The sequence below is a fragment of the Blennius ocellaris genome (assembly GCF_963422515.1).
Source record: "Blennius ocellaris genome assembly, chromosome: 15".
NCBI classification, from domain to species: domain Eukaryota; kingdom Metazoa; phylum Chordata; class Actinopteri; order Blenniiformes; family Blenniidae; genus Blennius; species Blennius ocellaris.
Window position 1 is genome coordinate 13012899 of NC_137664.1, and position 25256 is coordinate 13038154.

A 25256-nucleotide genomic window follows, 5' to 3' on the forward strand; every position below is an offset into this window, starting at 1 on the left:
TCTTAATATGCGTACATCGTAGGACTTCGATATGTAAAATAGGCGACAGGGTCATATCGCGACTCTTATCGACTTTCCGGATAGCCAGTCGCTACTTCCCATATTGAGGACTCGGCGTCAGTGATTGGCTGCTGGAGAGCGAGACACCCACGAGCGACAGATCTCGGGAGTGTATGCGGCTGGCTGTTAAGTTCGGGATTTTTCTCGCCACGTAAAGTCAGTCTGCCTTAGGTGAAGATGAGCACATCGGAGACCTTGGATCGAATGGAGCTCTGCGAGAGCCTCTTGACGTGGGTAAGTGTTGGAATGGTCGGCTTTTGACCGCTGACAGGAGAGGACTGTCCCGCGGCGCCCGGCGACGCTAAGCTAGTAGCGTCCGAGGCTAACTGGCTAGCCGCGTGAGCTAACGGTGGAAATTACTCTACGTGTGCAGCCACAGGCCAGCTGTTGTTGTGTTTCGCCGTTGATGTGCCGTTTGCGCGTTTTCACCCAGCTCAACGCCGCAGTCCTCAATCTCTGCTCCGTGTTGTAACTGAAGGCTTAAAATCGAGACACATTGGCCTTGTTATGATTATTTGTCGAGGGATTTTATGCTTATGAAACGTATACCCGCTCACTGTCTGCCTCAACGGGGTCTCACAGCTGCTTATTGTTGTCTAGTGTAGCGTGTCGCCGCTCCTTTTCTTATTCCCAATCACAAGTCAGTCACCAATACACGTATACACTTGAATATGTGTGTTTCTGTGGAGAAATAGCTTCAGACCGCAGAGTCGCGTGTTACCGATTGTTCTCCCATGTTTACATCACTGAATCAGAGGTCCAGCTGTTTATAGTAATTCTACTATAAAACATTACTGTTTCTATTTCATTTATCTATGCAGAAGATTGGCTATGTGTTAAATGTGCACCCTTGGTAATGTATAGGGAAAAGACTAGTTTCCCATTGATCACAATGTAAGCTGTCAACGTGGATATGATAAATAGTGCTGCTGATAATGATAACTACTGTAACATTGTCAAAGGGAAATTGCTGTTTCAGAAACTGATTCTTAAATAAATACCATATGACTTGATCTAAAATCGCAGTAAAGGTGATTATAGTTGATGAGTGTAGTTAATTAATCTATATCTCAGGTAGTAATTCAGGTCCGATGTGTTCAAGATGTGAGAAGCAGACAATAAAACAGAAGCACACGGGACACACCTTGAACGACAACAATTCGACAACTTTTGTCTTAAAACAATAGAAACATGAATACGTTCTGTAAAGCACTGTTCTTTTGTACAAAAAATGTCAAAGTATACAGACATTATATTGTATTTATTGTGTATTCACTGCTAATCATATTGCTATCACAATACTATTAAGCAAGATTAATGCGTGATCATCTAATTATGCAGACCTACTGAATAGCATAACATTTCTTTCCAAAAAGTGTAATCTACCTTGCTACATAGCACAATGTTTGTTTTCAGTTTTACAGTTTGTAGGTAAAAGCTTGTCGCTCCAAATGCACTCAAAATATGAATTTAATTGTATGTCTTGGTTTCCAGCAAAAATGTTGAAAGATTTCACTTTAGCATCTTGTTACAATCACCTTTTTAGATGTCGGTGTCCGTGTTGTTTTGTTTCCTCATCACCTGTTTTATACAACAACACTTCCAAGTAATCTTTTTTTGTGGTGGGAGTCTTTGACTGTGTAATGTTTTCCAAATGCCCAAATCTGTCTAAACAGTTTTCTGGAACGCTACAACAGTTTCAGATTCCAGGGTGTCAAGCTCACTCTTTTGAGTTTAACAACACTTTTCCAATAAAGTGTACATTAACTCTGTCATCTGTATCACATGCAGAGACACGTTGGTCACACCCAGCAGATGCTGTGACGATGACGAAACACAGTTTAAAGGAGCCTGACATGTAAACCACAGTATTTTCAGCTTTTAATGGCATTTCCGTGTGGGGTGATTGTTATCAAAAATTGGAATCTGATCAATGGATCAACATGACATGCATGCCACTGTTCTTGTGTGTTGTGGACGCCTGTGCATTTTGCCCACACGACCATGGGAATCTTCTATCTATGTACAAATTTCAAAGTGGAGGCTATTGTGGGATTCATAGTTTAGTTTGCTCTCAAAGTGGCACAGCTGCACCACACTAGTTGACAGAACTGCTGACAGAACAATTTTGGCTCCTGAATCATGTTTAGCACTTCTCATTTCATTTATAATGTCTGAAAAATCCACAATATTTTCTTTTCTGAAGTAATATCACGAGAACGCTTGTATCACACAGTGCTACTTTACCATAGTTGTAAACGCTTGAGATGTCCTGTTGTAGAAACTGTACAGGTACTTCGGTTGTTGTCACAAAACACGAGTGTCATAAATGTCACCGTTGTTTAATGAAAACACATGTGGCATGGGTTAGAAGATTGCTCACTGCAGACATTCTGTCCTGCTTTTGCTCAGCTGTGCGCTTCCTTTCAGGCCACGACCGAGGCTGAACTGGGTCAACTGGAGAAGGATGTGTGATATTGAAAGACCCCAAATTTCCTTTTGCTTCCTCTATACACATCCTCAATATTTCATCCAAAGCATCAGTAGATGTATATTCCGTCCATGTGATCATGCGCCAAAGCTGTGAGTAGATTTTGTTTGAGTGAAACTAAGTAGATTTTTTTTTTTCAGCGTACAGTAGCAGGCAAACATTCCTCACATACTTGTGAACTGTCAAGTCACAGGAGCGAGCGTGACCGATCATTAAGGCAGTACACAAAACTACCTCTTACGAAATGGGGGGGTATAGATTTGCTTAAGAAGAAAGAGCCCTTCTTTAAGTCATACAAATCGCATCTTGGCTGCTATTTCATCTTTTGTCCCGATGAAAACCATGTAAACCACATTACTTTTGCTGTCAGAGACAAGCTCGCCAATGTGACTCAATTTAGTTATTTTTCTTATTTGAAAGAGTGCATTGCATTGCCAAAGAGCTTATTAACATTTTGTATATTTGTGGATTTTTTTTCCATCTGTAATATATGCATGTAGGACAACATATAAGCATGTTTATGCAAATAAACCAGCATTTTTTTTCTGGCAAATAGTTGATAGCTGTATAAACATAGTTCTTTAAAAAAAATGTTTAACTTACATTACTATTACTGTTACTGGTCCGGAGGGTGGTTTCAGTTGAGCTTTAATAGATGTTTAGTTCAGTAGCTAATAGCCGTTATTATACCTGGTATTACAGCTTTCTACAGACGAAAGTGCTGAATTGTTGCGTCAGTAGACACAGACGTGATTGTTGACCTCCTTCTAGTCTGTGGTCATTGCTTCAAGGTCCCACGATTAGTATAATCATATTAAGCTGATTGGGAGGTGATCCTGATGACATAGAGGACATGGTGCAGCCCACAGTGATCAGCGAAGAGACGTAGTATGACTACTGAAATAATTGTTGTCCTTTGTTTTCTTGGTTATTATTTATTTATTATTGGTAATCTTATTGACTCTTGGAAAAACAACAACTGATGCATTAATTTAGGTCTCGGGAATTTAGAAGTTTATATAAGGACTTTACATTGAAAAAAACAAACATATATATATATATTTGTTGTCGCATAGCAGTGTGATCCACCCCCAGTGTGCAAGTTAGGATACACAAATGTTCTGCTGGTTGATTGACTTTCAGTGCAAGATTATGTTGATTTAGTTTTGTGACCAATGAGAGTTTAAGCTCACAGTTTACAACTGTACCAGTCACAACGGGCTTCGTTCATCGACAGCAAGTGCCTGCACAAAGCAACCCACCTGCCTGGCCTCCCTGTGGCTTCACAATAGGCATCACATGGGACATACCATCCTTTCAAGGGCTTTGTTATCCTGTGATATAGGTATATACACTATATATTACACCGCGTGGCAATGAGAGGCTATTGTGTCTCAGCAGGGATTGTTCGGGATGTTTTTTTTAAAAGGACTCAACCCCTGTAAACAGAACAGATTGGGAAAAGGTCATTTTCAAATGTTTCTGAGTGATTCAATGTCATGATTTCGAGCAACCAGTAGATTTCATATGACCATGATTTTCATGTCCTTCAGTTAGTTGTACTTTCACAGCCTGTCGCCCGCTGCTGGCGGCTTGTCATTGCTGTCATGTTTGCTTGTACTTTGTCTTCCTCTGATCAGCAGGCTCATCCCATGTTTTCTTTTCTTCCACATCTTTCCTGCAAAGAGAAATGGTGTAAATGCCCATAGCGCTTTTGAACTATAGCTCTGCTTGCAATCATTTCTGCAGTAACATTTGTTGTGTTTCAGGTCTGTTTAATTAACTATCACTTTAAGAAAGAAAGCAAGCATACTTTTTTTTTTTTTACCCCCCCTTGGGCAAATTATTTCTCTCCATTACACCCATCCCATTCGTCATTAACCTTAACTATGCGTGGAATGTAGTTAAATGAGGAGTGATGTCTTGTGATATTTGTTTTAGCCACATTTTAAAACTGTTAATTATCTGAGAAGAAAAGTAAAATTGGGGCTCTTAGTCAGTTCAGTAGTTTTTAGAAATGTTTGTACTTTGTGATGAATAACGTGTGAATGTTGTGTAGTAAGACCTAAAACAGGAAGTCAACAAATAACCCATTATACTAGATAGTAGCGTCCCACAGGAAAGGGAGTCATTGTAACTGAGCTGTAGCTTGAATTTGGAGAAAGCCATTTATTTGAGCTGGTTGAGTGAACACTGAGTGGGTCATTGTAGCTGGTAACGTTTCTCTTGGCCTCTCATGGCTAATTGATGTTATGTAATCGGGGGGGGGGGGGGGGTATTGTTTGCGGTCAGGTTTTGTGCTGCCTCCACGCTTGAGAGTAGCTGCTGCCTGGGTACCTAAATATTACAAAAAAACCTCTACAAGCTTGTTGACAGGGCTCTCATTTTAAAGCTGTTATACAGCTAATTGAGCCAGTGAATGCTATGACTGCATAAAAGTGTCAATATCACAGTATTGCACATCATCACTTACTAATTATAAAATTGGATGTTATTGTGAGTGTCAGGTTCTCCTCATGACATGCACTGTGTCCTTGTGTTGTGTATCGGCTCGAGTATCTGCCTGTGGACAGATCTCACTCGCCACTCTGCTAAAGCTACTGCCATGCCCTTAGCTGCCTTTCTGTAGCCAATCAAGTACATCTGAAGGTCTGCAGCCTGTACAATTACTCAAAATATTAGAAATGTTAAATAAAAAGGGCACAGGTTTGCTATTGCATCATGTATATTTTGATACAATTGTGAAAATAGCAATACAGGCATGTGCAAAATAAAGTGGCATTTTCACATTTTGAGCTGCTTATCTCATAGTTGATACACATCAGATCAGCGCAGAAGCATCTGATTCTGTAATTGAAACAAAGATGCAAATTAGTCCATGGCAGAACTCGCTGATCACAGCTGAGGATTCTACAATATAAAAATAGCAGAGTATCAAAATGAACGCTTCCTTGAACTTCACTTGGTTACACAGTCTCGTCACTTAAGAGCTTTGAATGGGTTTTATTCCTGACCCTCATGCAAACTGGAAGTCTATGTGATTATAGTGAAGCCTCATTTTAGTCTGACTCTGTCTGGGTTCACGCTTGTGGTGCAATTCCTGATTTCAGCCCAAAAGTTGAAGCTTTACGGGTTGGTTTACTCTCTCAGCGCACTGTCACTTTAAACATAACCTCCACCACAATGCAGTGTATTGAGCTGAATACGATGCATGTTGGATTAATATTTGAGGACTTTTCACTAGCAAAGAACTTCCTGACATCCTTTGTGTCAAATTGTCTGTCTTAAAGAAGTCGAAACACTTCAGAATGTGCATACTTCATACAAATGGATGACCCCAATGCAGTTTGTTTCAAGTGGTCCAAACATTGATTTAGTAAGCACATCCTCCACATGTTTCCTTGCATAGTTACAGATTAAATTTGCCCAGTAATAGATCATCCCTCAAACTATTCCATCTCTCTTTAAAGTTGTTGATGGTAGATTTCCGCTGACTGAGTCAGAGAGGTGGAGCAATGCACTGACTGAATTTCAAGCATGTCATTTTCTTCCAACATTCCTGCTCTCAGTCTTCGCTCCTCTCGCACATGGACAGTTGGCATGTAGGCTGACTGTTACTCCTTTCACTGTGTTAGTCGTTGGGTTTGACAACAAAATGAAGAGCTGAAAATAAGCACGAAAATGGTTCTGGAAAAGAATAATGTGGATTATGTAAATACAACTGGGGCAACAATGATGCTATGCTGAGTTTTCAGCTTCAGTGTGAGTTTCTTGTTTCTGCACTGGCTTAAGGTCATATATGATTGATTGCAGACACATTTGCAATGCAGAGGTGAACAAAACTTGGACAAGAAACACCAATCAAAACACATTTTACCCTCTTCCCTTCTACTAGCACTTTGTAACACTGTTTAAAAAAAAAAAAGTGCAATATAAATAAAGTTATTATTATTATTATTTACTAAACAAATCAGTACATTTATTTTCACAATAGTTCTTTTTGAGCAAAGTGCATCGCTAATCATCAAATCTATTTTTGGTGAAAAAGATGCAATTAATTCTCCTTTCCTCTTGCTCGTCTCCCAAAAAAAAAAAAGCCGCTGTTCAAAAAGTTGACTGACCCCAACCCAGAGAAGCTGCACAGTGTGAATGTTAGAAACAGCATTCATTTGTGATGCGCTGGAAGTGAATGAGCAGTTCCTGTTGTATCCTTCACTGAGCACTGCCTGTGTTTGTTTGTGTGATTCAGGTCCAGACGTTTGGTGTGGAGGCTACATGCAAGACAGTAGAAGACTTGACCAGTGGTATCGTCATGGCACAAGCGTTGCAGAAGATGTAAGTGTGTATGCTGAACATTTGCGTTGTGGAAATTTTTCTTTGCGTTTTCTTTTCCGATTCCATTCTTTTCTCTTTTTCGATTTCCAGAGATATAGTGTATTTCAATGATGCTTGGATTGGCAGAATCAAGCCAGATGTTGGAGACAACTGGCGACTAAAGGTATGCACACAGGAGGATTTTTTTTTTCGAGGTTCACTTGCAGTTATATTTGATAATCCTGAAAAAAATACACATTTTTAATCTGCCATTTTCAGGTCAGCAATCTTAAGAAAATCCTAAAAGGCATCCTCGATTATAACCAAGAGGTAAGATGATTTTCTTATTTTTGAACAAAAGCTTTCAGAACCCATGTTTTATACAACGGTGCTCACGATCTAGTTTTGATCCAATTAATCATCAAGAGAGTTTCAGCACTTCTTTTGTGTTTGTTTAGATCTTAGGCCAGCACATTAATGACTTCACGCTACCCGACGTTAACCTCATCGGAGAACACTCTGATGCCGCCGAGCTCGGGAGGATGCTACAACTCATATTGGGTTGTGCTGTCAACTGCGAACAGAAACAAGGTGCGTATTGAATACTGTGCATGTCAACGTATCCACTTAAAAACGATGAGCAGCAGTCTTGTCAACTCCGAAATCAAAATGCTAATTGTGTGTGTTCACGTGCCTTTGTCATCTCTAGAATACATCCAGACCATCATGATGATGGAAGAGTCTGTTCAGCACGTTGTCATGACAGCCATCCAGGAGGTAGACTTTTCTTCTGTTTCAACTTGGATCACATTGTATTTTGTGTCGTGCTGCTATTGAACTATTCCAATGTGTTTCCTCAGCTGATGAGTAAAGAGACGCCAGTCACGGGGGGAAATGACTCGTACGTTGATCTGGATAGACAGGTACAGAGACATCGCCATCCATTCCATCTTGTGCACATTGCCGGTTTTGTTATGCATGTTTATACACGATCTAATAAACGCCTGGATTTGAGGAAACGATGACTCAGCAGATGTGACGCTGTTACTGTGCATAAACATCAGAGACATTTCACTGTGTTGCCAAGAAGTTCAACAATTCTGTGAGAGGTAACCGCAAACTTTATTCTTTCTCTTTGTTCCAGTATAAGAAGACAGTTGAAGAGCTGAATGACGCGTTATCTACCAAGGAAGAGATTGCTCAGCGATGTCGAGAGCTCGACATGCAGGTTGGTTTTATGCTGTGATGAGCTTTCAGGGTTCATGATTCTTCACTGCTGCTTTAATTGACCATAGATTAGTGTGCAGCATCTTTATCACATGGCCTAACAATATAGAACCCATAACTAGATATTGCAGGCCTGTTAGTATTGTGAGTTTAAAGTGAATAATATTCAATATGTCTCTTGTTATTATAAGACCATTTGAATTTTAAAACTGAGATGCTGAAAGTGAACATTTAAGTAGAACTTTCAAGTAGGTTTTATATTTTGTATAATACCCTTAAATATTATCTTGGCCGATCCAGTAAAATGTGTAATTTGAACTGTTAAACATCAGGCGGTTCTAATCAGCCACAACTTGCATGAACACTCACAAAACACAATTTACGGACCACATGTTGGGCTTTATTCAAGGATAAGATGTTCTTTTCAGACCGGAAAAAAAAAAAGAAACCCATTAAAATCAAAATCTTGTTGGACTGCATCAAATTACAGTGCCTGGTTAGCTTTTGATATAAATAAATAAGAGTCATAGGTTTACTGCGATGTGTTACACCACTACTAATGTCTGTTATAAGACACAAATCAATTGCTCATTTAACTGAATCATATATTCTATTCTTTCCTCTGCTTGTTCCAAACTCATTTACTACCTTAATTATGTCATATTCATTAATTTTAGATATTTTGTTACACTTTAAAAGCAGCTCCTTTTTTTCCTTGATTCATCTTTAATTATATGTTGTCAGAAGTGTGATTCTGTTGTAATTGATGCCCATGACCTTTCCTATTCTCCCCTTATTTTTATTGAAAATCTCAATGGAAGTGAAGGAATAATGGCGACGAAGCACACGCTGTGGATTATTGAAGTATTTCAAATGTAGTTTCTCCTAATGGGGAGCAATGAATTTCACTGAAAATGGAGCTGTGATTTAAAGTGTTGCCTGCTCTCCTACTGTGTTGAATCAGTTTCTTCCTTATTTCTTACTCTTTCAACACTGTGTGCCTTGCTTTAAAGGCCCTCCATGTCCAAGAAGAGCGTGATAGACTGAGGTTAGCGTATAATGAGCTAGAAGAGAGGGTAAATCCACACTTTCTTTTCTTTTTTCTGTTTATGACGTGTGGTGTGTCAAAGAGTGCTGGATTTATTTGTCATTTGACAGTCTGCCTGCGCCAGAGTCCCTTTATCCAGACTGTGTGTTTGCGTGTGCATGTGCGTGTACACGATTGTGCACAAATATTTGTGCGCACGTGTACACATGGTCCCCCACAAGCACACCAGCAATAACTGCAGTTTTGTGTGGGTGTGTCAGGTGTCATCCTTTTCACTAATGATGCTCAGTGTTAGCTTTCTATGAATATTTTCTTAACCTTGCTGTGGTTTGTGTTTGACAAAAGCAATGGACAGGAAAAGAGGTTGGAGTTTGAATCCATGACCGTCCATTCCTCGAACCACTGTTGAATCTGTTAAATACGTTGACGTACTGTGTAACTCGAAAATATTCAAGCCGTCTTTTGATTCTGTCTCCGACTTCAATCAGCTCGTTGTTTTCTTTTTTAATCTGGTATTGGTGCAAAGCAGCAGAGCCGCTTGCTCGGCGAAATGTAAAATCCATTCGACGTGATTATTTAAACCGCTATGAATAATATTTGCTCAGAATCTAATTACAAAGAAGAGTTCTTCAGTTACCAGAGCCCATAGACACTGCACAGCCCTAAACACAGAGAACTGCAGCATCTTTTGTTCAAGTAGCACACGTCCAAGATGAAAAAACCGCAAGTTAGTGTTTCTCCTTTCTTTTATTCACTCCCCTGACGCACAATAGATAACTATACACACCATTAGACATTTTATTGTACTTTAAATTACTCCTACTTTAAATTATTGAAATGGCTTTGGAAATCTTCATTTGTCCTTTTTGATAAATTGTCCAGTATCTGTTGCATGACTCATCAGCCTGCAGTCAGCACAGTTGTTCAGTCTTGCACGTATTTTTAGCTCATCCCAGTATGAATTAAGTACGTTTGAAAGTGAGACTGAAAGCTCCAGACCCCCCCCACCACCCCCCTGCTTTTTCGGCTCTCGCGTTCACATCGGCGATGTGATTCAGGCTTGTTGTGGTCAGAGCATTTCCACACTGGTGCAAGTTCCCCCTGATTGCTCTCACAATATTTGTGTTATCAGCCCATTTTAAGACATTTTGTATGGAGAGGTTTTCAATATTAAATGGTTTGCGATTCAATAACCGCACAATGGACAATAATAAAAGTAAACCCCAATATCAGAAAAGGTTGGTTGCAATATTTACACGTTTTTTTGACTTTATTGTTAAATCAGGGATCACAATTGATGGAACTTGCTTTGTTCGCAAGTCAAAGTAATAATTTGAATGGAGTTCAGCTTTTCTTATGTGTTTAGGCATAGCCATAGGCAGGTACGTTAATGAGAGCTGGATTTAATTTACAATAACAACCCTGTAAAACATTTTTTTTAAAAAGGTTGTATTTTTTAAAAGAACAACACGGCAACCCGCCTCTGCTTTGCTTTGCGTAGAGTTTGAACCCTTGTCTATCACACTCAGGAGGTAACGTCGATGTGTTGAAGTGTGTTTGGTGTGTGCTTGCAGTAATACCAAACGTAATGGTTTGAAGGCCCTTAAGGAATTAACATTGAAGTTCCTTTAGAGATATTTCCAAGTTTTCAATTTCACTTTTTTTTTTTTCTAATTTCACATTTCCTTCTCTTTGTCTTTCTTTCTACGTTTTTTTTTTTCCATCTCTTCTTTTTCACCCATTCATAATCCATTTCCACCGCAATCCCGCCCCTTCCAAATCTGCCGTCTCCTGTTTTCCTCTCTTGATGACGCTGGCTCCCTCAGGTGGCAGCGCTGCAGGAGGAGAAAAGCAGCTTACTGGCAGAAAACCAGGTGCTGATGGAGCGACTTAACCAGTCTGACTCCATCGAGGACATCAACAGCCCCGCTGGGCGCAGACATCTCCAGCTGCAGACACAACTGGAGCAACTACAAGAGGAAACCTTCAGGTATATGTTCTGCTGGTGCGATGAGAAGAATTCCACAATAGAAGTTTTTTTTACAGAATACGAGCACAATAAGAGTAATGCCACTATACATTGGCTCCAGCTAGTACGACCTCTACCTTTTACATCTTAGCTTCCTTTTTCCTAAAGCATTACTGACTCACTACCTTCAATCTCTAATCTCTGACCTGTCACAAAGACTAAATCATCATTTACAATCAGCTTCACTTCTGCTACTGTTATTTAATTTCTAAAATCACCTCATTGCTTACATGTTTTCCTTCACTGATTTTTTTTTTTGGTCTTTGGAGGATTTGACATCAGCTTAGGGAATCCAGTCTGATATGTCAGAGCACATCAAACCAGGATAATCCACACTTGTACTGTTTCAAAAGATGTGATGATGACACAAATGCTGAAAATATGAGACTTTTGATGATGGTTTTTGCTTCCAATGCGTTGTAGGTTGGAGGCAGTGAAAGACGATTACCGGATCCGTTGTGAGGAGCTTGAAAAAGAACTTTTGGATGTGAAGTCTCAGAATGAAGAGCTTACCGCACTGGCCGATGAAGCCCAGTCTCTTAAAGATGAGATGGATGTCCTCAGGTAATTCCACTGTATTCAGACAGTTCACAAGACAGGATAAATTCTTTACAGCACTGTTCATTGCCTTTCAAATAATATTCCTGGTCAACTTATTTGCAGTTTAATTTGCCACGCTAAATGCTTATTGTGGTCTTAAATGTGTAGATTGTTTGTTTTTATAATCTAACAATGTCACATATTGATGATCAGTCAGAAAAAAACTACACATTTGTATTTTGTATCCATTCTCATCACAAAAGATGAGAATTTACTTTTTTTTGTCCTTTCTTTTGTTGATGTAACATCTCTAAGCAAAAAAAAATGTCTGTCTTTGCAGGCACTCATCAGACAAAGTGTCAAAACTAGAAGGAACAGTTGAACATTACAAAAAGAAGCTGGAGGACTTGGGGCTTCTCAGGAGACAGGTAAGCACAGCTTAATGTTTATCTGTCACCATAGATTCTTTGATTCCTTTTTTTTTTTTCCAAGTGGTAACTGATGTGTACACTCTACAAAAATGTGTACATAATTGGTTTCACGGGTTATGAGAGGATTAATCTGTTTAACATGGTGTAAATACTCAGTACACTATAGAGTTGAATGATTCATTTCATAAAAGTAGTGGCAGAATCCGGTATAGCTTTGTATTAATGGTAGCTCTCTGAAACATGAGGATGACATCTTTTTTCTCCCTTGAAGTTGCACAGTCCTATTGTAAAATATTACGTATAGACGATTTATTTATCTTTTTCGGTTGTTTCTTCACCTGTCGACATGCAAAAACGAAAAAGACTCATACCGTGTCACTATTTTGTAGAACAAACTCGCGGAAGAGAAGAACACAGCATTAATGCAGATCAATGTCGGCTTGGAGGAAGATTTACGAAAGGCGAATGCTGCCAAGGGCCAGCTGGAAACGTACAAGAGACAGGTACAAGATGTGCACAAGGACATTCATTGGTGTTTTGTTTGTTTTGTTTATTTGGTTTTTTTTTTTACTTTGGATGTGCAGAATAACCCAGATTTTTGTGGATCTTTTTTTGGGGGGGGAAATAATTTTCTTGTTTGAACTGTCCCCTTCTCCCAGGTTGTGGAGCTTCAAAACAGACTGTCAGAAGAGTCTAAAAAAGCCGACAAGATGGAGTTTGAGTATAAACGAGTCAAAGAGAAAGTGGACTCTCTACAAAAAGAAAAAGATGTATGTTTGTTCCATATGACTTGATCTATCAAATTTGAGCAAAGTACACAAAAAATAGACAATTAAATGCATTCATGCTCGGTTTTGTGTCATTTGTTGTATAAAAACTGCTATATAAATAAAGTTGATTGATTTCTTTTTTGCTTCGTCTCATTTAATTGTACGTCTGTTTGCTTCTGCAGCGCATGCGGACCGAGCGAGACTCTCTAAAAGAAACTATTGAGGAACTCCATTGTGTTCAAGCTCAAGAGGGACAACTGACATCAGGTAGAGACATTTCTTTGTGGCTAAACTCCAGTAGGAGTCAGCCAAGTACTAAGTTACTGCCAATTGATTTTCAACCTTAAATGAACTAATGCTGTGTTTGCACAGGTTTGTTCCCACTGGTGAGTAACGACGGCTCTGATTCGTTGGCTGCTGAGATCACCACTCCAGAGATTCGGTATGAAGTTTTGACTCTGTTTTCCCCCCCCCCCAGCCTTTATAGAAAACAATTATTTATGTACATTGTGTAACTTCGCATGAAAGCAAAAAGACATCTTCCATTGTGAGCCAAATTTTCCTGCTATCTTACCTTCAAAAGTGCTCAACAGTTTTTAGCATACATAACTGCTGTTCCTTATGTATTCACTAGGGATATTGCTGTTTTCTTAAGAGCAGAGTTGGCATCAACGTAGTGGATCTGTGAAAACACGCACACCAAAAGCTGGAGAAATAATTTCTCACGAGGAAGGACCAGCTTCTAACAAAACTAATCAGATCTTTCAACAGCTTCAGAGAACCCAAAGTTGAATCTTTTTTTTTTTTTTTTTTGCATGCAACAAAATTGGATCTTAAGAGAAATGTAGGTGGTGTATATGAAACATTTTTAGACATTTCACTGTAGTTTGCACCAGATGTTTAAAAATGTTAAAATATTGCAGTTCGACTTGCTTTTCTTTAAATAATGAAAAAAAAAAGCTTGTTTAAAATATTTCATTAAATGTTGCCGTTTCCATAATTGTACTTCTTTGATCTAAAATAAATATTTTAGTTCTCTTTATTCACAAGTTATTAAACTGCATTTTTCCTCATTTGGATTAAATTGAGCTGTACGTGTTCTCTAAACTGAACTGAGTTTAACACTACAAATAGTGTAAAAGGAGTCTGCTCTGTCTATATATATTTGTTGAGATTGCGTCTTTTTAAAGCAGCGAAGGGGATTTGGACAGCACAGCATATGTGTGGTGTTGTCATTCACCTTGTAGACAGATGTGCTCTACCCCACTCTGCATGTTTTCTCTACAGTTTTTATGTAGATGTGTTTGACCTAAAAAGAGCTTCTCTGTAGAGAGTTATGTAATAGTTGCATCAGCCCGACAGCAGCTTTCCAAAATGGAAGGGTTTTCTGTTGGTCTCATGCTACTGCTTTTCTTTTTCCCCCTTCACTTCTGATCTTAGATTTTTCTTGACACTGAAGACCTGATCTTCTTAAATAATCTGACTCCCAGGTTCAGACAAATAATCCATCCAAGCAATTTATCACACCCAGAAGCAGATAAATGAAATAGTGTTGTGTCTCGAGTAAAAGAAACATTTGTGAAAAGATTGTAAGATGTTGCAATGGTGACACGTATGTGTGTCTAACATCAACCTGTAGCTTTTATACTCTGCTTTATACTCTGCATCTGGGATTAATTGTTGCAATTGTATTTTATTGCTGAAGCAGCATGAACTACAGCTGGAGATGTAGTAATTCTCTTAATCTACTGCACCTCCTCCAAAGACTTCCTTCTCCTTCCCTGGCACGCAGCCTTTACGGGCCCGCAGCTGTGAGCACTGTCTGGAAACATTTAGGCTTGTCCCTGTCGTCAAGTCTGCCGCCACACCCTGAAAAAAACGGGATTCAGACGACAGGCTGAAAAGTGGCCCGATTAACATCTGAAACAGATCAGAAGATAAAGTGTAACTCTCCCTTGTTATTCCACCTGGGGTTTTAGTGTTGACCTGACCACAGAGCTGCATTGTTATTCTTATGGTGCCCTTCTTCTCCCTTTGTGTGAATGTTCCTTTTTTTTTTTTTTTAGCTAACTCAGTTTAACAGGCCTCACTCAAGCATGCATGTTTGTGGAGCCCATTTGACATGGATTACATGTAACTTCTGTTGTTCTGTCTGAAGTTTTGGTTGGTTGTTTTTTTTCTTCATCTTGTAGTAGTAAAGGTAACCTGAATCAATCCTTCCTCGCAACAGAGAGCACTGAAAACGCTGACACTGTCTAAAGGAAACATTGTGTCAACACGAGGCGATGGCACGTCTCTCGGGCAAACGTTGAAAGATGTGACTTTGCAAAAAACAGTGGTGACTCAATCTCGGTTGCATTTTTAGCTACAAAGTCAGTCCATCCAAGACTTTAGTAGTGTTGTATTACAGCAGTATTACATGAGTGTTTATACTGCAACACTCGTAGTGTCAGATAGATCACTGCTTATGTTTGCTTTAATTGAACACAAACTCGAATTTAACTATATTTTGATACAGTTGCCTGTTTATATGATGCCATCATTTCACCTTCAGCTTTTGGAGAAATGTGACTCAGATTACGGTTCTTGATTTAGGCCTCATTGTTGTAGTGCTAATAAATTCACTAATTCAAAGGGTCTTGCTATGGTGAATGTTTTGCTGTGCATGTGCAGGATGTTAGTAGAGCAGCACATTTTTCCTATGAATCGCTGACATCCAGCCATCATCTCATAAATACTTTATCTAAATTAGAGCACCAGGAGCTTTGTTTAGATAAACCCGGGAGCCAAACTCGCCTCGCTATAAGTAAACGGTATACAGTCTGCCAGTCCATCTCAAGACACACACACACAATGTAAAATGATTAATAACTGTCAAATTAATTTCATAAAATAAAATTAAGAAAGGGAAAAAATCCTTTCATGAGATACATTTTTCATTTCACAAAATAACAAGTCATTTTTTTTATAAAGCATTGGTATTTTTTCGGAACTGTATGTATTGAAGTATCTGTTTGGGTGTTGTGATAGCAGCTGCTTGTCGTCAAGTTTCAGTGTTGTTTGACATTAACCCTTTGTGTGTGTGCGTGCGTGCGTGTTTTACAGGGAACATCTGATTCGCCTTCAGCATGAGAACAAGATGCTGAAGTTGGCCCAGGAAGGATCCGACAATGAGAAGATCGCACTGCTGCAGAGTCTACTGGAGGACGCCAGCAGAAGAAAGAATGAACTGGAGACAGAAAACAGGTAGACACAGACTAAAGCTCAAGGCCTGCCAGTACTAACGCTACCGACAAATGTGCTCAAGGCTGAGATGCTCACACCATTGCCAAAGCAGAAACTCAGGTTTTGTATTCAATTAAATATGAACCGAAAATTATTAGAATCTGTGACTGCCAAGATAATTTTGGTTTGGCCTCCTTATGATTATATCAAAAATCCTTTTTTTTTAATCAATCGCCTCTCAGCCAAAATTCCAAAAGACATGCTTTCTACTACTGTACGCAGTTAGCTCATCGCTGAGTTCCAGATCATGTTGCCAGACTGGTTTTTTTTTCTGTTTGCTGTCCAGGTTAATCAATCAACGCCTGATGGAAGAACAGAGTCAAGTGGAGGAGCTGCAGAAGACACTTCAAGAACAGGGATCTAAAGCCGATGATGTGAGTGATCAGATGTGTGTGGGGCTCTTGTTTGACAGGCAGTGCGGTGGAAATGTGGCAGCGACAACAAATCTTTGCGACAGCTCCCAGTCACACTGTGCCATTGTACTTTCAATCTACTGAAGAGAAAATGTTTGTGGTATTTCAGTTTTTCTGGTCAGTGTTAGAAATGCCTTGTGCAGCCTCATGCCTTGCAATAATAGCAATTGGGTTTGGTAAAGAGCTGGAGCAGCATGACTAACTGAGTTACACGTGAGAAAATCTTGTCTCTCTCCCTGTGACACATGGCATTTCTATTTCATCGACACTACTGAAATGTAATTATTAGCTTTAGTGGTATATACAGACAAGTCGGCAATAAACCGAATAGGAAGCAGGTTTTCAGCTGATACTATAAGTTTGAATACATTTGGAAGGTGGTGTATTCAAGGTCAGGAGTAAAGATTGTAAAACAACTGATCCTTTTTTTCCATACAATGCCCCATCATCAGGCTATAGTAAGTATATCAATTTTGCTGAACACAAAGGATTTCTCACAGAGATGGTAGATTTGTCGTACATTTGATCTGGAATCCTTTTAGCAGTAGAGAGTAGTAAACCTAGCTGTGTGTATTGTAGTGCTGCTGTCATGTGTATTGCTGTTTAGCTAGAGTTAGTGATGTCTAACCTGCTAGAATCGCCCATGTCTACTTCCTTATATGTCTACGTTGTAACCTGTCTGAACATGGTTCTGTTCAAACTTTGACATGTTCACATTAGTCTGCATCACTTCACTGGTTCTCACACTGCAGTCTGGAACCGATGTTTACAAACATATGGTATTGGATTTCACACTCATTTTGGCAATCATTTCACGTCAAGCTTAAAGTATGTGATGAATCTCGCTTACTCTGCACAGTTTTAACGTGTGTAGAAGCTAAAATTCCCTGATTCAACACAAGGTCTTTTTTTTTTAAGTTTAATTTTTAAGGTAAAGTTCACATCTGAAGAAGAATGTCTTGTGAATGATGTTCTCTGTTTTTCAGTCTTCCATTCTGAAGAAGAAATATGAGGAGCACATGTAAGTGATATTCTGAGTGAATCTTTTCACCTAAGGGTTTTGTTATTATGTAATTCAACCTGTTCATGTGGAAATGGCAAAGTAAAAAAAAAATTATAACAATTATTCACATCTTTTCTTCTTCTCACAGGGAAAAAGTAAGAGAGCTGAACAACGAGCTTTTGAAGAAAAACACTTTGATCGATGAAATGGAGCCGAAATACAACGCAAGCTGTGAGTTTGGCGTCAATTCTGAGACGGTCAACCTTTTCATCTCTTGTATGATTAATACTTGATTTAGCATTTTGATGTCTCCACAATGTAATATTCAGTGTTTAAGTACAGATATCCTCATATGACAGGCACTAAAATATAATATTGTTAATCATGGATGTGTAAGTTTGATTTTATATTATTATGAATGCCTCAAAAATCATGAGGTGGTGACAATCATGGTAGTTACATTATTGCATGTATAAAAGGACTGTATAAGTATTACCAGCATGCAGTTATTTTTTTCCAATACAGTAATTTGCTTGGGTTAGGGTTATGTGACTTATCAGCACCAACGAAAGCGATTATTTGGGGGAAAATTGGCTCGAAGACTCCAAAGTATGGGGACCTGGGTCCAAATATTGTCCAGAAGCTGCTGGTTGCCTCGATTTGGTTCATATAGTGACGGCAAACAACAATTAGACTAAGAGGTTATTATTCTCCTTTCAGCCCAACGAGCGGACGAGCTGGAAGAAGCCTTGAAAAAGAAAGATGACGACATGAAACAGATGGAGGAGAGATATAAGAAATACCTCGAAAAAGCCAAGAGTGTGAGATTATTATTATTATTATTATTATTATTGAAAATTCCACTGTTGAACTGGCATAAGAGCTCGTGCTGTGACCACCAGGATTTCATGGCATTCAATGACAATAGCAACACTTCTGTCCATTACAGGTGATCCGCACACTGGATCCCAAGCAGAACCAGGGTTCTGGCCCAGAGGTCCAGGCACTGAAAAACCAGCTGCAGGAGAAGGAGAGGATGTTGCATTCTTTGGAGGTAAACCGTCTTCTAGTCTGTCGTCAGAAGGTCATGTCGATGGAGTTGCAGACAATGAAAGGACCCCTCAACCACTACAGAAACGGGCTCTTTCAATAGATGACTTTTGTTTCAACTGGTGTCGTGGAGTTCCGAAAGTTATTGCATTGCAATAGTTTTTCTGGTTTCGTGTTTCCTCCACACAGAAAGAAATGGACAAGACGAAGGGCCAGAGAGATCACGAGGAAAAGCTGATTGTGTCTGCCTGGTACAATATGGTAAGAAAGCCCCGCAGAGCCTCAAAATGGCCGCGAGGTCTCGACTGTCTCAGTTCTGATCAAGAGCACAGGTCATTTTAAGCACCGAACTTCATTATTTTGAGTTGCTTTTGTTATCCGTGGCATTTGGTGTTCAGGCGTTATTAGATCTGCTTTTAAGACAGACAACACTTTCACCACTAGAGGGCAGCGTAGGCTGCTATATGACGCGCAGACTTTGCTGTCTCCCAGCATATTTGATCACAAGGTTGCTGTTGGTGTTGATACCTAAAACTATTTTACTTTTTCTCACATCCAGAGTAGAAGAATTATTCTCTCGTGGTGTATCTGGTGTATATATCCTTCTGTCTTTTTTCCAGGGTATGTCGCTGCACAAGAAGGCGGCTGAAGACAGACTTGCCAACACGGGTTCTGGTCAGTCCTTCCTCGCCCGACAGAGACAAGCCACCAGCACACGCCGCAGTTACCCCGGCCACGTCCAGCCAGCTACCGCCAGGTAGATGGCAGCTTGGCATAAAATCTCTGCGACAAACTACCTTACTTAAGTCCCCCTGAACTTGCTTACTTGCCTATTTTAAGGCACAACTATTTCCACTCATTTCTGATGGAAGTTCTTGATTTCCCATGCTTTCTGCCTATTGATTTTCTTTTTGTTTCTTCTTGATCAGATCCATGAGGTAGAGATGCCAGACAAGGCCAATTCTTGCACCACTTTTTTTTTTGTATTCTTTGCCCCCGACTAAGCATAATTGATATTTGATAGGGTCTGACTAATCACTCCAAACGTCTTCTTATTACCCTCCCCGTCCAGCATTGAACTTCTTGAACCTGTGCTCTGTGGCAGACTTTAGCCACACAGGTCATGCGGACTCCTAAGACTCAGAGGAAATCAACTTGACACTTGATTTTGGACAAGTTGCTGTCACTTATGACAAGGAGGACCCGTTCTAACTACTCATGCAGTATTTATGCACATCTCTACCTGTGACGACTTCCAATGTTCACTTCATGCTTTATGCTTGAAGTTTACAAATTCTAATTGTGCGTCGTTTTGTTTCAACTTCCTACATTGTTCCTTTAAGGTCATACAAAAAACAAATTTACATTTCAAAAGTCTTTAATTCAATCTTATTTCTCTTTGAATCTGTCTTAAAGAGGACCTATGATGCTCTTTTCTGGACTTCTGGAGCTCGAGTAAAGGGAATTTGTTATTTTTATTTTTATTTTTTTAATTTTTTTTTACCATCTGCAAATTACTCTCATGCAGGCTGTTTATGCAGGGCCATTTTAATCCAACATTTTGGGGGGCGGGATACAACATTGAGTGCCTGTAATTTGACACCAGCCTCATCAGTTAAAGTGTATTATGTCTGAATCAGATGATAGGATGACCCTCGTGTCACTGAGATTGGCTTCATTATACAATGGCAGCAAAAGCATCATTGGTCCCCTTTAAGCTGCAGATACATCGAGGGTGAGGAAGATGTTTGTTTGCTAACTTGCCTGAATAATCCTCTGAATTTGTGATAAATGATTTCCGTCGGGTTTAAAGTTGCCGTCGATGCTTTGGAAGACTGAGGCTAAGATAAATCTGCCTCCGTACACCAAACTGGTTTGTAATCTCTCCTTTAAAAAAAAAAACAGCTTTGAGCAAAACCACATCACTTGGTTTTTCAATTTACCAGCATTTATACGAGTTGCTCTGACAACAGTCTACGTGCCATAGTCGTGAATTTCACTGCTAGTACCTCAGTTATTTCTCAATATCAAAGGCAGGTAGCATATTCAAGTTACTCTAACTTATCCATGTTGTTCTACATCAGGGGTTCTCATATTGTGGGAGCTTGAGCTCTCACTTTACACAATATTAACCACTTTGATTTAAATTAATCACCATCAAACCGACAACAAATTCACCCTCTAGACGCCTCCTACACTTTGAGAACCTCCTGCTCGTAGAATAAGTTCCTATTGTGGAATGAAAAGTCTTGTTCGATAAGGGTTGAAGGTTGTTCGGATTGGAAGTGCCACACGGAATCGCGCGTGCAAACGGCTGTAAAGCTCTTGTTGTTGTCATCCTTCGAAACCTTTTGTTTTCATTCCATTCCCTGCGTGTCGCAACGACCTCGTCAAACCTCCTGGAACCTGTGTTCGGATTATTCTAGCAGTCACCTCCATCTGATCATAACTTCTCTCTTTTCCAACAGCAATGTCACTGCATGACTGGCACACCAATGAGCTGCCCAAAGCCTTCTCTGGCCTGGCCTGGCTTAACTCCCCCCCCCACCCCCACCCCTCCCCCTCCAGCGCAACGCATGAACTGCATTGCCTGCGTACTGTTTGCATGACCTTACATTGACTCCAGCCTGCGAATAACCAACCCGCTATCAGCAGCATGAGCACTAACAACCCCCCCCCCCCCCCCTGCAGTGTCACTGGTCGATTCCACAAAGCCTTTTCTCTGGGTGCGCAGCGAATATGGCCGTTCTGGGATACCTCAATGACAAATCTCCACATATCTGCTTTTTATGTACTTGGTTTGAAAAGCATTGGGAGGGACATTGAGAGGTTTCGCCTGCAAATCAGTCTGCAAGGAAAAGGAGTCTCCTCTCCTACATTATATGCGCTTGTTACATTCAACCCCTCTTCATCTCGTTCATGAGCTTGCCTCTTAGAAATGGTTTTATCTGAAGAATGGACTACAGCAATTGGCTTAAAGCTTGTAGGCTGGGTTTCCTCTGAAGGGGTGTCAGTGGGGGATGCAACAGTATGAACAAATTGTATTAAAAATGCATAGTGGGAGGGTGAAACTATTATTTCAGACTGAATTTCATGTAAAAGCCCCCATTAAGCCTTCTTATTATGTATCACATCAGTCCAGTATCGATGCAAATTGTTTAAGCCAAATACAAGAAGTTTTCTGTATGATTAATACATTTTTACCTTAAAACGTAATTGTATTTCAGTAAATTAAGAATATAAGACGGTGCTTTGGCTTCTTCAGGCTGCGGTATTCACCACATTCATTTGACTGAAAGCTCGGTTAAATGTTGTGGCAAGGGAAATGGAGGCAATGTTTTTAAAAGACCCTAGTGGTCACTTTGCTTTAAAGGTGTTCACATCAGGCACTTCCGAGGCATTATTAATTGTTGGTGCTGCTTACCATATGTCAAAATACATAAATAAACAAGAACTCCACATCTGCCTTTCATAATAACGCCGCACGGTGGCTCGCGGTGAGCAGGTCTGGGTGGAGTTTGCATGTTCTTCCCACGCGTGGCTTTGCTTTCCTCCCACAGTCCAACAAAACATGCACCGCGGGTCTCTGAACAAAACCCTTAATCCCCCCCCCCCAACCACCCCCACCCCCCAGCACCGCTCACCAAAGGGTCAATTCCATAAAGACCCCACACGTGATTAATAATAATCAAAGTATGATTAACATGCTGCAGACAGCTTGTACATTTGTGTAGTCTTTTTTTTTTTTTTTTTTAATTAAATGTCTTATTTAAATTTTACTTGGTGAGCTTATTAACATTTGGTTGAAAAGGAGTGCGGAGAGAGTGAAAACCACACATGGACCTGTGGACGTATGCATTGTATAGGCATACGACGTGGATTGAAATGGGGGAGAAGATCAAATCTTCCACTTTAGTGCCTTTGTTGAACATGCCATCAAAGTAGGATTTACCCTCATGTAAGGTGTACTTTATTTACTGACTACACTTTTTTTTTTTTATTATATATTGAAGAAATAGTCTGAGATGATTTTTAATCTTTATGACTTATTTCCTGATGAGGTGGGCTTAATGAGGGCTTTTCCTCAGTTTGTAACCTATTTTACTTCAACTTATTATAACATGTAACCTTATAGTTTCAATCATACCGCGGATTTCTATCCTAATGGCTTATTTATTCCTTTGCCGCTTGTACAGCAGTGTTAACTTTTTGTTTTTTTAAACATTAGTATTATTATAGGATCACACATACTGTTACGAAGGATGTTTCTGTAGACGTCAAAATACTGTTGAATACTTTGCTTATGCAATGGAAGGAGGACAAGCTCTGTAATGTTTGTCTCCATGTGACGGCGGTGTGAATTGGAGAAGTGTCGGGTTACATTTACCTCTGATTTCTTCAGGAACAGGAGAAAATCACTGTGTTAAGTAATGGTGCGTTACAAGGAATGTTTCCTCTTTTACGACAAAAGAAAAAAAAAATATATAAAGCACATTTTACACTTTAAATTTGCTGAAAGGTGAATTTACTCTGACCCAATAAATGACTATATTTATACAGAGACCGTAAGTCTTGTCTGTGGAGAAAAAGTTAATTGGCTGTTGAGCATGTTTGTAGAATTGCATTGATGTGATGTTAATATTTGAGCATCAAATTAATATTTTTCCCCCCCTAAATATGAGTTGGAGTCCCATTGTCTGGATGGATTCGTAAAGAGTTGTTATGTCTCGTTGTTGTGTAAACCACTAGCCATTAATCCTTCATTTGAATTAACCGTCCACCCTCTCAACTCATTTTGGTAAGAAGTCTGTAAATACTGGATCCACAAATACAGTTGGAATTCATATCAGGGACGTGAGACATTTTTTTTTTAATGTTTTTAATAACTCGCTCATTACAACACAGACTGTCTTATTCCTTTTATACCACAACCCAATTGGCCATTGTAATTTATTACTTCAATTAGTCCATGTGTATGCGTTACTGTTACCCGATTTTCAAATAGTCGCCAGTCAGATCTTATAGATACAGATGAAGTAAAAGTGGCATCACACTGTGCTATAACAGTTCCAGGGGTTTTCAAAGTGCGGGGGGCGTGTTCTGCCCCTCTGAGAAGTGGGAGGAAATCTGATTAAAAAGAAATAGTGTGGGGGTGAAGCTATTATTTTACACTCTTAAGTGCAAATCTGTCCTGTTTTAACAGTTACTGACTATATATAAAGACTTTTAAGATATTTATTTTTATTGCCTATCTATGTGTCCCAATGCCATTGAATTTCTCTTTAAAACATTTTTGGCAATAACATTAGCAAACTCAACATTTAATGAAAAATGACCACTTCAGTCATCTGAACTTTGTGGCTCATCTCCCCTCACTTTGAAAACTACTTCTCTAAATCCTTCCCTTATTTATATTGAAGAACATCTCCGTTCATAATATGTATTTTTGTATCACGTCTAAGCTAAGAAAAATACTACCCAGTGTTCCCTGGCTGCTAACTGCACAGAGAGCCAGCTAAAATGCATTAAACTAATTTAAACCCCACTCCGCTGTTACCACGTCAGAATTACACCGTGTGCAGTGTTGGCTGTATTTGGATTTTTTTCTTTTCTTTTTTTAACCAAAAAAAAAAAAAAGACGTTTCTTTACATCTTGAAGTAGCAAATAACCCTCCATTTGCCAAGTTTTCTATTGCTTGTATACAAACACACTATGTACATACAGTATGTGATAGTGGTATAGGAAGTGGCCGGATGTTTGAGAATAAGAAATATAAAACATTGTGTCTAGCTAGATGGGTTTCATATAGCATCGGTCCCACCGGGACACACTGATGGAAATGTGCTTCCTACACTGCAAAACTTGGAAATGACATTGTAAATAAAGCTTGTATAAAACTGCTTGTTTGTCTCAGGATCTTTATTTAAATCAGAAACAACCTTTGCTCTTATAAGGAACTTCGTATTTCTTAGATTTGTTTTTAATTAGAATTTTTATCAGGATTTGACCAGTTTTCTCACCAAAACAGAAAAGTGTGGGTCCTGACAGACAATGAAAGAACAAAAACAGTCGATTTACATTTCTGATAATTCGACATCCCTTAAAGGATGAATGTTTATACAGAACCAGAACTGGGCTCCATGAGACCATAGCTCGTACCCCCGATGACCATGCTCTGCAAAAACCTAAGAGGGAAACTTTAAGTCCTTTTTGTGGAGAGAAAAGATAGGAAAACACTAACATTGCTTATTGTTTTTCTCAGTTCCAAAAATTGCTATTTGCAGTCAACATATTTGCCCCTGACATCATAATCCCATCAATTCATGCACATCACAGACAACATTCATGAGATTGGGAAAGAAAAAATGCTCCGTGTGAAAAAAGTTCAAACGACCAGCAGAAAATAGTAATAATGGATTTTATTTTCACCTTGATAGAAAGACCTTTTCAGTTTTCTGACCTTCCTGTATGTCTAAATCTTTTATATAGTCCTTAAATGAATCATTTCCCTCTGGTGTCGTCCTGAGTTTGACATGATATGAAAACAACCAAAAGCAGTTGACTCTACATTCAGTCTTTACAAGCTAGTTTTTC

General features: G+C 39.4%; 1 protein-coding gene across 3 annotated transcripts; it reads left to right on the forward strand.

Moving 5' to 3' along the window:
- Positions 1 to 164: 164 nt before the first annotated feature.
- On the forward strand, positions 165 to 24562 carry hook3 (hook microtubule-tethering protein 3). 3 transcript variants are annotated; one of them, XM_080509820.1, is made up of 25 exons: positions 165 to 294; positions 6801 to 6886; positions 6977 to 7049; positions 7145 to 7195; positions 7324 to 7456; positions 7575 to 7642; positions 7726 to 7788; positions 8010 to 8093; positions 9106 to 9168; positions 10967 to 11130; positions 11593 to 11733; positions 12050 to 12137; positions 12530 to 12643; positions 12800 to 12910; positions 13093 to 13177; positions 13283 to 13352; positions 16016 to 16156; positions 16482 to 16569; positions 17595 to 17629; positions 17760 to 17842; positions 18332 to 18432; positions 18561 to 18665; positions 18851 to 18922; positions 19282 to 19418; positions 19591 to 24562. In XM_080509820.1, exons 1-25 carry the CDS (start codon positions 238 to 240, stop codon positions 19601 to 19603), a joined length of 2226 nt encoding a protein of 741 aa, XP_080365946.1. In that variant the 5' UTR covers positions 165 to 237; the 3' UTR covers positions 19604 to 24562. The 3 variants fall into 3 exon arrangements, with proteins under 3 accessions (XP_080365946.1, XP_080365947.1, XP_080365948.1); XM_080509821.1 differs by lacking the exon at positions 9106 to 9168; XM_080509822.1 differs by lacking the exon at positions 9106 to 9168 and having other exon boundaries at positions 19282 to 24562.
- The last annotated feature ends 694 nt before the right edge of the window (positions 24563 to 25256 follow it).